Here is a 13,289-nt window from a genome sequence, read left to right on the forward strand (position 1 = left end):
AAGAAGAAAGGACAGGGCTCAGCACAGGATGCAGCAATTGAGTTGAGACCAGATGTTAAGTGACATGTCTCTTTTTCTCAGAGCAGAATCCCCTTGACCCTAGGGTCCCAACAATGTGTTATTCTTTTATTCTTTATTCTATTTCTTTGACTTCCCAACATAGCTGAAGATAAATTTTAACCCTGTCATCCTTAACAATGCTGAAGCACCTGAGTGACTCTTCCTGTTATTCAGGTTGAATATCTTTAGAGACAGGGGCCTGGAGAGGGGAGTCAGTGGGAACTGTGAGATCTGAAACATCTGACTGTCACTCCCCTGTTTCCTCTTCCTTTGGTTTGACCTTGTTCCCCCTCCCCTTTTCCCCCTTGTTCCTGGAACACGTATGCATGTCTCCATACATTGATCACGAGCTGAACACGTACCCTGGGTGAGACAGGATTGGATGTTAGATTGTGAGCTCAACCTAGTGTGTGTGGGGACTTCCCCTCTGACCAACATTCCTATATAAGGTCAAGGCGTGTATTAGCTGGCGCGGCTCGGGCATTGAGCTTGCCCATTCCTATGGGAATGTAATAAATCTGTCTCTGCTTGACTTGGTGGTCTCCTCGAGTTATTTGGGTAAACTGAGGCAGTTTGCTCCATATATCCTTCTCCTCCTTCTCCTTCTCCTTCTCCTCCTTCTCCCCCTTCTCCTCCTTCTCCTCCTTCTCCTCCTCCTCCTTCTTCTTCTTCTTCTTCTCCCTCTCTTTTCCCCTTCCCCTCCTCCTTCTCCTTTTTCTTCTTCTTCTCCCCTTGAGAGCAGAACTAGGAACGATGGATGACAGGTGCAAAGAGATAGATTTAGGCTTGATGTCAGGAAAGACAATTTAAGTTATCCCTAAGTGGAATGGGCTGACTTAGCAGGATAGTAGACTGCCCTAACTCAAGATCTTTGAATCAATGTTGGATAACAATTTATCAGGTCTGTCAGGGAGAAAATTCAAAGTGAGGTTTTGTGTGGAAGCTCTGAATGGCTTTTGAGGTCCCTTGCAACTCCAAAATTCTGTGTTTCCCTTGTTACCCAAAGTCCCAGAAGTTTGAGTCCTTGACCAACTGGCCAGTTTCTCCCCTTGGTACCCCATATTACCTTGGTACCTAGTACTTATCCTCAGGTCTCAATGCTCCCCTTGTCTATCTCAGATACTAGGAGTGACAATACAAAAGGATGGTGATGAGTAACAAGTCATGGGGATGAGGAGATTTGGACCCTGGCTTCTGTGTGAAGAGCAAGTGATGATCCAAATGTCAGTCACTCAGTATTTTTTAGGCACCTGCTAATAAATACTATTATTCAGGCACTGTGCTAAACACTAGGGATACAAAAAGAGGCAAAGGCAGTCCCTGCCCTCAAGAAGCTCACAACCTAATGGATGACACAACAAATGGATAACTACAAGCAAACTATAAACAGGATAAGTAGGAAATAATTAGAAGACAAAAGGCAATCAAGAGAGGTTAGAAAAAGCTTCCTATAGAAGATGGGATTTTAGTTGGGACTTAAAGGAAGTCAGGGGATCCAGGAAGCAAAGAGGAGGAGTGAGAGCATTCCAGGCATGGGGGACAATCAGAGAAAATGTCCAGAACCAAGAGATGGATGGTCTTGTTTGCAGAATAGCAAGGTCAGTGTCCCTGGATTGAAGTGTATGTAAGGTGTTAAGAAGAATTGAAAGAGAGGGGGAAGGTAGGTTATGAAGAACTTTGAATGTCAAACGGAGTATTTTGTATTTGATCCTGGAAGCAACAGAGAGCCACTGGAGTTTGTTGAGTAGGGGAATGACATGGTCAGACCTGCACTTTAGGAAAATCACTTTAGTAGCTGAATGGAAGATAGAATGCAGTAGGGAGAGACTTGAGGCAGGCAGACCCACCAGAAGCTTTTGTGATAATACAGATGTGAAGTGATATGGACTGAAACCAAACTGGGGGCAGTGACAGAGGAGAGAGTGGGCATGTTTAACAGCTGCCTGAGAACTTAAATATGAATCCTGTCCTAAATTGTTGTGTGACTATTGGCAAGTGGAAAGTGGATCAGCTTCTCTGGTCCTCCTTTAGGATCTCTGGTCCTCCCCACTGCTCCCAAATGTCATCACCCTTCACCACCAGCACACCTAGCATATTTAATTTGGATGTGCATGCAGGAAATGTTTGAAAATTAATTGTAAACATTTGTTGACTAGTCGATCATAAAGGACATTTTATTCATCACATGAACTAAAACTAAAACATAACTAGATGGTTTTTAGATGAGCAACTAAACATTGCTCTATAAATGCAAACTTTGCAAGGTTTTTTTTTAAACTTTCCCCTTACCTTAGAATACTAAACAAGCTTTTCAGCCTCATCCCCTTACCTAAATGGGCATCTTTCCAACCAAAGCCTGCTCCTTTTAACCTTTACTTTTCGTTTTTCAGGGCAATAAGGGTTAAGTGACTTGCCCAAGGTCACACAGCTAGTAAGTGTCAAGTGTTTGAGGCTGGATTTGAACTCAGGTCCTTCTGAATCCAGGGCTGGTGCTTTATCCACTGCACCACCTAGCTGCCCCCTACCCCTTACTTTTCAATGAAAGGCCAGTAGTGGAGCCTAAGGACTAGTGATGGAAAGTCTATTATCTTGAAGTATAAAATGTTAACTTTTTCACTTTCCCTGCCTATGCTGACCCCAGGGTCAGGCAGCACAAATTGAGCCATGGGAAACAAAATGGCCAAAGAAGTTGTGGGGCGGGAAGAGGCTAGTTAATTTTTTCCTGTCCCAGCTGCAGCCAACTAGGATCCCTGGACAATAGCAAGGGTTTTCTGCAGGTAGAAAAGAGTGATGCATCCAGCCCACCTGACTTCAATAAGTACTGGGCTCTGCATAGCAAAAATGACCCTGGGAAAGGGTCAGAGTGGAGCTCCAGACTAGTGGGAAGCAGAAGAAGGAAGCAAGAAGCTTGATATCAGTGGTTTTAGCAAATAGGATCCCCAGGGATTGGAAAAGCTGCACTCAATCCCTAGCCATCTCAGGATCCTAGGCAGCCTCTGTGAAAGGGCAGTTTAAACATAGGTATATCCCTGGTAATCCAGACCACTCCCTATGCACATCTCCACTCCCTCACCTCTTTTTTTTCTCTTTGCTTATTTAGACCTTAGAATGAGGAATGAAGCCTTCCAGAGCCTAGATGAGACTATGCCATCACACAATTCCCACCTTTTTCATAAGGCCTTTCTCGGCCTTATTGTTCAGTGGTGACCAACTCTATGTGACCCCATGGACTTTACTCATGGGGTTTTCTTCACCAAGATACTGCAGCAGTTTGCCATTTCCTTCTCCAGTGTATCTCCATTTTATAGTTATACATTTTACTGTATGGAACTAAAGCAAATAGGGGTTAAGTGACTTGCTCCAGATCATGCAGCTAATAAGTCTCTGATGTTGTATTTGAACTCAGTTCTTTTTGATTCCAGGCCTGGTGCTCCATCTACTGCACTGCCTAGCCACTGCTTTCCTGGGCTAGCTCACTGCTAATGTCCTCTTTCTGAAATTACTTCCAATGTACATTTTATATATCTCATATATACATCGTGATAGAAGTGACCTCAGACTAGGGACTCTTTCTTCTGAGTATGCATTTAATAGGGACCCAAGGAAGCCCCCACCCCAAACCTTTCTCCAATTTCCTCTTGTGATAAAATAATGGAATTTGGCAAATGCCCAGGAGTCCCACCTGATTGATTTAGTATTGTTTGAATTGGGTGAGAATGACTAAGTACCTACTTAAGGGTGATTAGATTGTAACCCCACCTGGCTAGCCCTTAAGGAGGTATTGTCCTCAGAAGTTAAGGACTTTGAACCAACTCGAGACCACCTTCAAGTCCAGTGAACCAATGGATTTGGATGATGCCTACCAATCAGCTTGAAGCAGTGTGTAAGGACCGCCTCTGCTCCAGACCTATAAAAAGCTTCCACAATCAGTTTGAAAAGAGTTCAAGGTTGAATCAGGCTTGTGGTGGAGGACTTGAGGAAGAGCCAGACCAGGCTGGAACTCTAGACTAGATAGGCCCTCTCTTAACTCCACATGTTCTTTTTTTTTTTCTAATACCTAGTATGTTTTAATAAATTCTTAATCCCCAAAGACTGGTGCTGAAGCTTCTAATTTAAGGCAACCACACATTAAATTTTAAATGTCACACTCTTTAGGAGCAGAGGGGCAGGGCACCTGCTTTATTGCAGTGTCCTGAAGGACAATGAGATCCAGAGAGGGTAAGAACTGGTCTCAGCATACACAGCCTAGGAACTTAGTGTCCCTGTTTCTCTACAACTGTCCCCTTACTCTCTGCCTCTTCCTCATGACTTTGCCAGCCCTAATATCCCTCCCTGCCTCTTCCTCATGACTTTCTCAGCCCTGATATCCCTCCCTCCCTTTTCAAAACCTGCTCCCCCTTTTGCTACCCCCATCCTAGAAATCTCCCTTCTATATTCCATCTTTTATCTCTTCCTCTTGTGCCTCTTCCCCCACAGCCCTCCCCATATGTCTTCCCCTTTGGCTTCCTTCATGTCTTTCACCTCATGTCAGTTATATGGAGGGATGCGGTAGTAGATGTTTTACAACTGGCTTTTGAGGGCAGGAAGGGGTACACGTGACATACTTTCAAGTTTAATCTGCATCATTAACATTCATTTCTTGAATCTAGACAACAAACAAAATAATAAATCAAATCCTGATTTGTCTAGTTTGATAGTTTCCAAGATGTAAAGGCTTACTCTGAAAATATAACAATTGGCTCAAGAATCATTCTGGCTTGTTCCAGCACAGTTGACTTCCGCTCCAGTTTCTCCCCACTAAGTCCTCATTTTGGTCTCTCCCTGCAGGATGTTGCCTGGATTTAAGTGGCTGTCTCACCAGCTGGGCCTGGAAGGGCTGAGCAATGGAGTTTCCTCAGGCCTGTTCCTGTTCTTCTTGGCACTTAGCACATGGATCCTGGCCCAAGTCCTGTCCTCTGTCCACAGATACTATACCACCTGCCAGTATTTTAGATGCTTCCCCCAGCCACCCATTCAGAACTGGTACATGGGCCACCTGGGGATGGTGAGTGGGACCACTTGGACCAAGAGCTGGGGAGCTCAGTGGGTAGATGAGCTAGGATGCTAAATGGACAAAGTATTGGGTGGGGGGAGTGAGTAAGGAATCTGAGCAGTTGAGAAATTAGAGCAGGACACAAAAAGGATGAGGAACTAAAAAGACCTTCATGAGGAAAGGGTAACCTAGGTTTCCTGTGCTCCCAGAAGTCTGAGTGATCCAGATAGAGAAAGGGTCTCTCTGGAATTATTAATGCCCAGAAAATGCTTAGGAGGGACACAAAGAAGGTGACTGATTTCTCAGTGTGATGTGGAGACACAAGGAAGGAGAGAGCTCTCAATCTGCTCCTCCAGGGGCAGGAGACAACAGGGATCTCACTTCCCTTGCTGTGGATAGCAGGCATTTATTTATGTTGCCTGAGAGCATATCAGCTATTTTGGTCACTATGATACAATGTTAATTCCTGGTGACTGTGGGTCTAATAAAATCCCCATATTTTTCTCAGACAAACAAGTTCCAAATGCATTTAACTATACTGGAACCTAGTCAATATAATCCAGAATAGAGGTGTCAAACATTCAGCTAACATTCCTAAAATGCAATAGCTAAATGCAATTGGGAATTATTCAATAAATTGATAGGAATACAATAGAATATGGATAATATTAATATATGGTTTTCTAAGTCAATATACTACCCATATGTATACCACTAGACCAGAGGATTTAGTGTTGAAGGGGACTTTAGAAATCACAACTCTAAATTTCTCATTTTATATATATGTGTGTGTATTATAGATATAATATTATAGATACATATATATATACATATACATATGGAAGCTGAGACTTAGAGAGGTCAAATGACTTCCCCAAGATCATGGAGGAAGCAAAACCAGATGTGCTGACTCCAAATACATTATTTTTTCACTAGAGCATACTGTCTCACAGGACATCATGAGAGTCCTTGACTAATGCCTCATTAAAATCCAGATATATCATAGATTACAACACTACATTACAAAGATCATACACTATAACCAGGTGGGATTTATACTAGGAATGCAGAGCTGGTTCAATATTAGGAAAACTATCAGCATAATTGACCACATCAATAACAAAACCAATAAAAATCATATGATTATATCAATAAATGCAGAAAAAGATTTTGACAAAACACAGCATCCATTGCTATTAAAAACATGAGAAATCATGGGAATTGATGGAGTCTTTCTTAAAATAATAATTTTAAGTGGTATCTATCTAAAATCAAGAGTAAGCATTATCTGTAACAGGGATAAACTTGAAGCCTTCCTTATTAGATCAAGGGTAAAGCAAAGATGTCCATTACCAACATTATTTGGAACTCAAAATCTTACAAAATGTTGAAAATTATCTTTACATGTAATTGGGAAAAATAAAATACTATTTTAAAAATAAGTAAATTAGGGGAGCATAGAAAATGTACATGTCAGATCTATGGGCAAGGGAAGAGTTTATGACAAATAAGAGTTAGAGAGGATTATATGAAGTAACATTGATCATTTTAATTATGTGAAATTAAAAAGGGTTTGCACAAACAAAACTAATGCAGCTAAAATTAGAAGTAAAATAGGAAACTGAGGTGGGGGAGGGATTTAAAGCAAGCTTCTCAACTAAAGGTCTCATTTTTCAAATATATGGGCAACAGGACCAAATTTACAAAAAAAAATAAGAGTTATTGCCCAATTGAGAAATGGTCAAAGGATAGGAACAGGCAGTTTTCAGAAGAAATCAAAGTTATCAATAATCACATGAAAAAAATCTCTAAGTCACTATTGGTTAGAGAAATGCACATTAAACAACTCTGAATTACTGCCTCACATATATAAGATTGGCTAACATGATGGAAAAATTATAAATGCTAGAGGAGATGTAGAAAAATCGGGGCTCTAATGCACTGTGAACTAGTCCAACCACTCTGGAAAACAATTTGGAGCTATGGCCAAAGAGCTATAAAACTGTGCGTACCTTTTGACCCAGCATTGCCACTACCAAATCAATATCCCAAAGAGATGAAAGAAAAGGGAAAAGGACCTGTTTGTACCAAATATTTATAGCAGCTTTTTTTGTGATGGCAAAAAATTGGAAATTGAGGGGATATCCATCAATAGCGCAATGGCTGAACAAGTTATTATATATGGTTGTGATGGAATGCTATTGTGTTATAAAAATTCATGAGGACGACTCACAAGAAATCATAAGGATGATTTCAGAAAAACCTTGGAAGAGTTATATGAACTCATGAAAAGTGAAGTGAGCAGAGCCAGGAGAATATTGTATACAGTAACAGCAATAGTGTAAGGATGATCAACTATGAAAGAATTAGCTACTCTAATCAAGACAATGATCCAAGACAATTCCAAAGGAGCCATGATGAAAAATGCTGTCCATCTCCAGAGAGAGAACTGATAAACTCTGAATGCAGGTTGAAACATACTTTTTTAAACTTCATTTTTATTGTTTTGTTTTGTTTGTGTTTTCTTTTGCAACAAGACCAATATGAAAATATGCTTTGTATGACTTCATATGTACAGTCGATATAAAACTGCTTGCCTTCCCAAGGAGTAAGAGATGGAAGGGAGAATTTGGAATTTAAATTTTTTTTAAATAATTGTTCAAAATTTTTATATATGATTAGAAAATATTTAACAAAATAAATAAAAATATTTTTTAAAAAAACAAAGAAAGAAATCCAGATAAATCCTTAGTATGGCATTCCCTAATCTACTCACCTTGTAACCTTTTCCATAGAGAAAATGAAGTAAATTTGGCATGACATGTTCCTTGTAAGACTTGCTGGCTTTTAATGATCACTGCTGGCCCTTCTTTAATGCACATAAACCTGTAACGATTAGAATGACGCTACCTACTGGAGACTGACTGTAGGAAAGTTCTGCCATGAAGTGAAGGTCTTTGAGGGCAAGACCAGGAGTCTTTTCTTTGGCATCAGGAAGTGACGCTGGCTAGTGGGAAGAAGAAGGAAGAGACTGGCGCTCTGTCTCACTCTCTTTCCTGAGGACTCCAGTGGAGAAGGGAGCTAGAAATGCGCTCTCCCTTTAATAGATAGGAATCTAGGCCTTTCTGTCTCTCTTTATCAAATTCTTATTCTCCTTAATAAATGCTTAAAAGTCTAACTCTTGCTAAAACTTATAATTTATTGGCGACCACTCATTAGATATTTTAGATAGTTTAGCTAGAATTTTAGCCCTTAACAAACCTTAGCTTTAATCATATAATAGAGAATTTTTCCTGGAACAGAAGTCAAACTCCCAATCCTGTAGTTTAAAAAATTTACTCCCTTACCATTTTGAAAGATCAGGACATTTGATTATTTCTGGCTGCAAGTCATTATCCAAAATTTTTGTTACCTGCCAGCTCTTGTCAGTGTCATGGGACCTGTAGTTATTTTAAGTCTGGAGACTTAAACTCACTGAGTATTTTGGATTTCAACTCACCATTTGCCATTTTCATCGCATCCTTACAAGTCTAAATATCAATCTCCCTTAGAAAACAGAAATTAACAAGACCTCAGTAACTGTCTCTCTTCTTTATCTGTATCATCATCTCAGATCTTTCCAGAAGTTTGATGACAGTTAATGTGGCACAGTAGAAAGCATGCTTAATTTATTATGAGAGGAATACAGTTCAAATTTAGGCTTTACCACTTATTACCTGTAGGAACTTGAATAAGTCACTTCAATTCTCTCAGATTTGGTTTCCTCAGCAAAATGAGATTTTTTGGGTTTTTTTTTTGGGGGGGGGGGTAAGGCAATTGTGGTTAAGTGACTTGCCCAGGGTCACACAGCTACTAAGTGTGTAAAGTGTCTGAGGCCAGATTTGAACTCAGGTCCTCCTGAATCCAGAGCCGGTGCTCTATCCACTGCACCACCTAGCTGCCCCAAAATGAAATTTTTTGAATAAACGAATCAATGAATTATTAAATGAAATAACATCTATAAAGTATTTACTATGTGCTGAGCAGTGTGCTAAGAGCTGCACATGCAAATATGAACAAGTAAGATTATCCTTGTCTTCAAGGATCTTACATTCTCACTGGGGAAGACAACACATATGAGAGTGACAAGAGAGAGTATTTCAGACAGGAAATTCAGAGGGATGGTGGTTGGAGTTGTACAAAAAGTAGTTGGCAGGGGGCAGCTAGGTGGCACAGTGGATAAAGCACTGGCGCTGGATTCAGGAGAACCTGAGTTCAAATCTGGCTTCAGACACTTGACACTTACTAGCTGTGTGACCCTGGGCAAGTCACTTAACCCTCATTGCCCTGTCTAAAAAAAAATTTTTTTTAAGTAGTTGGCCGATCTCTTCCAGGAATGGTAGCACTGATTTGATTCATGGTAATAGATTATTCCTAAGGTATCTTCCAGTTCTAAATTTCAGATCCTATGATTCCTTCTCCATTTTTTCTTCTTCACTGTCACACTCATGAACCTTAGTTCCAGCCCTCTAAACTGTCCTTGGTTTTGCATCTATCACATATCTTCCTTCCACTGGCCTCTGTGCACTATGTTTTACCTTGTAGATAGTGCTTCTGCATCTCCATTTCCTCAATGAGAAAAAAAATCACTATAGGCTCTCCTTCTAGCCTTTTTCTTTTGCACATGGGCAAGACAAAAGTGAACTAGTAAGAAATACAGAAGACAGGATCTTCCAGAAAGTGTATCAAGCAGGGGGCAATGAGGATTAAGTGACTTGCCCAGGGTCACACAGCTGGTAAGTGTCAAGTGTCTTAGGCCAGATTTGAACTCAGGTTCTCCTGAGTCCAGGGCCGGTGCTTTATCCACTGTGCTATTTAGCTGCCCCTGCAGGGAGAAATTTTCAATAAAATATTGAAAAATTCAAAAACAAAATTTTAAAAAAGTGCATCTGGGTGGTACAGTGAGTAGAGTACTAGGCCTGGAGTGAGGAAGACCTGAGTTCAAATCTGGCCTCAGACATTCACTAGCTGTGTGACCCTGGACTTAACTTAAATCTAATTCAGTTTCCCCATCTGCAAAATGTGGATAATAATAGTTCCTTCCTCTCAGGGTATTTGCAAGAATAAAATGAAATATTTGTAAAGGATTTTGCAAACCTTAAAGCTTTATATAAATGTTAGCTAGCCTCTGTAGCTCTTTGGAACTGATATTGTTCTTTGAAGTTCATCAAAGTTTGACTTAGCCTTTTAATGTTGTTTTTAATCATATTTGTATTTATCATTATCTTTCTTTGTTCTGCATCACTTCAGGATCATTCTGTGTCTCTGAAATCCTCGTTTTAATAATTTCTTTTGTTGCAGTAATAGTCCATTATATTTTTGTGCCATAATTTATTGAATTGATCCCCAATCAATCACAACCTATTTTGTTTCTATTTTTTTGCTATCACAAAGTTTTGTGACTAATAGTTTGTTATATAATAGGACCTTTCTATAAGCCATTGACCTCTTTGGTGTATGTGCCCCGTGGTGGGACCATTGGGTTAAAAGAGTATGAACAGGGGGCAGCTAGGTGGCGCAGTAGATAAAGCACTGGCCTTGGATTCAGGAGTACCTGAGTTCAAATCCAGCCTCAGACACTTGACACTTAACTAGCTGTGTGACCCTGGGCAAGTCACTTAACCCTCATTGCTCTGCAAAAACAAAAAACAAACAAACAAAAAAAACGAGTATGAACAATTTAGTGAGTTTTCTTGACCCATTCAAAATTGCTTCTCAGAACAGTTAAACCAATTCACAATTCCACCAACAATGTACTCTATGAGTTTGTTTGCCTTCTCACAGTTACTATAACATTTATTGCTTCCATTTTTAATCTTATTTTCTAATTTGATGGGTAAAAGGAAGAGAATTTGAAACACAAAGTTTTTTAAATGGATGTTAAAATTATTTTTACATGTAATTGGGGGAAAATAAAATTCTAAATTAACTAAGTTGACAGGGAGAAACCTCAAAGTTGTTTTAACTCTTGTTAGTGATTTAGAACATTTTTGTAGGGCTATTATATGTGTTTATTCTATAAACTATTCTTATCTTGCTTTTTGAAAATGGCTAATGGTCATACAAAGGATAGAAATTGAACCCATGATTTCATTAATTAGGGAACTCCTAGGTCCTGGGGACAGCCAGCCCCAGGTTTCACCTGAGAGAGAAAGTTAATACAAAGGGACATTAGAGATGCTGAGAGTGGCGGTCAGCACAGAGGAGTTGGAGAAAGGGCTTTCCAGTTAGAAGGTAGAGAGAAAAAGATGGACAGTAGTGACTCTTACCTTTGTTTCATTTATAGATAGAACTCAAAGAGGAAAGATTAGAGTATATTTTGAATGCTGTGAGCACTTTCAGGGAGACCTTTCTGCTCTGGATTGGACCTTTCCGCCCAGCGGTTGCACTCTGCCACCCTGACTACATCCGGCCTCTTACTTCTGCATCAGGTATGAAAATTCTAGAGGTCAAGGTCAGTTTGGCAACATCTGTCCCAGACTACTCCTCACATATCCAGGATCCCCCATAGGGCCTTCTCCAGTGATCCAGGCCCTCTCAATCACCTTACCTTCTTCTAGTCCTCTGTACTGTCATATTAACATATATATATATACACATACACACAGAGACACATTTCAGTAAGTCCCCTGGGCTCTTCCCAATCAGAAGTTCCATTCTCAATACTCTGTCTTCGGGGGCAGCTAGGTGGCACAGTGGATAAAGCACCAGCCCTGGATTCAGGAGCACCTGAGTTCAAATCTGGCCTCAGACACTTGACACTTACTAGCCGTGTGACCCTGGGCAAATCACTTAACCCCCATTGCCCCCAAAAATAAAAAATAAAAACAAACAAACAAAAACAAATCAATACTCTGTCTTCCTTTTCTTTCTGTGGATCAACCAATTAAAACTATTTACTAAGTACCTGATGTAGGCATCTCTATTTCTCTGTATAGTCTTCTATGTCTGACTGTTGCTTTGTTTTTCTCTTTAGTAGTCCCCACTCATTTTCTTCCTTTCTATTATTCTCTGACCTCCCCACCTTCACCAATTCCTCTAGGTCCTTCTTTCTCACTTCTTCCTTTACCCTTCTTCCGTCTTGTTTCCACCTCATATTCCCAACTTTTCTCTAATACTGAATGACCACTAAATTTCCCAGGTATACATCGGCTGAGAAAAATGAGGGCAGAAGAAAGAGGAAAGAGCACTTTCCTCTGTTGGAATGAGTTGAAGTTGTTTCCAGTGTCTCTTTCTTCCCTGGTTGTAGGAGGAGATTTGAAGCTACTTTCTGGCCATATCCAATGGCAGAAGGGAGTTTATTATGTGGATTTAGGGGCATCTGAGGTTGAAGGAGAATGTTAGGAGCAACATTGGCCCTAGAGATCCTTTTTCACCAAAGCATTTTCTATGATGGAATAGAGAAACTTAATGACACATGAAAGAAAAGAGATCCCTGTTCTTGGGAGTAGGAGTAGTGATGAGGGCGGGAGGTTATGGAGGAAGGTTCCTAGGGTCAAGAGAGAAAGAGTGGGAGATGGAATGATTATTTCTTTGAGGTAGAATTCATTGGCTTGTGGGCAGAGATACCTGTAAACAAGGCCAGACATTGAGAGCTTACCCTCAGGGAGATGATGTTAGCACTGCAAACCTGAGGGATGCACAGTGTTGGTCAGAAGATCTGTTGCAGATGTGGGGCTCCATCTTCATTAGCATCTCCCTGTCTAATACTGTGAAATAGCCGTGGATTTTAAGTCATAAGACCATGGTTTGAATTTTAGGACTGCTGCTTATTGGCTTTATGACACTGGACAAGTCATGTTGCCTTCTCTAGGTCTCAGTTTCTTTATCTGCAAAACAAAGAAATTATACTAGATAACCCATAAAGTCTTCAAACTCTAACACTCTATGATTCTCTGGTGTTTTTATTTAAGGGTGCTAGGAGATATCAATTGGCTTTGAAATATTTTCAAGAGCTTACTATGTACCAGGCACTGTGCTAAGTATTGAAGATACAAAGAAGGCAAATATAGTCACTTCCCTCATGGTGCATTTATTCTAAGTGGAGAAACAACATGGAAATCACTTCAAAGAAAAAGTAAACAGAAGTCTCAGAGGGAAAGGAACCTTCAAGGTCTGCTGTAGATGGTAGGATCTTAGCTGAAATTTGGAGAATTTC

The 13,289-nt window shown here is 40.2% G+C and overlaps 1 protein-coding gene across 1 annotated transcript in view; it reads left to right on the forward strand.

Annotated features, from left to right (window-relative positions):
• Positions 1-13,289, forward strand: part of LOC122736621 (cytochrome P450 4F2-like) — a 40,489-nt gene that overhangs the window by 6,805 nt on the left and 20,395 nt on the right. Inside the window, exons 3-4 of the mRNA XM_043978962.1 lie at positions 4,888-5,104; positions 11,418-11,562. Of these exons, the coding sequence (XP_043834897.1) occupies positions 4,889-5,104; positions 11,418-11,562 (361 nt within the window). The 5' untranslated portion in view covers position 4,888. The remainder of the gene's footprint in view (positions 1-4,887; positions 5,105-11,417; positions 11,563-13,289) is intronic.

This window comes from Dromiciops gliroides, chromosome 1, assembly GCF_019393635.1.
Source record: "Dromiciops gliroides isolate mDroGli1 chromosome 1, mDroGli1.pri, whole genome shotgun sequence".
In the NCBI taxonomy this organism is placed as follows: domain Eukaryota; kingdom Metazoa; phylum Chordata; class Mammalia; order Microbiotheria; family Microbiotheriidae; genus Dromiciops; species Dromiciops gliroides.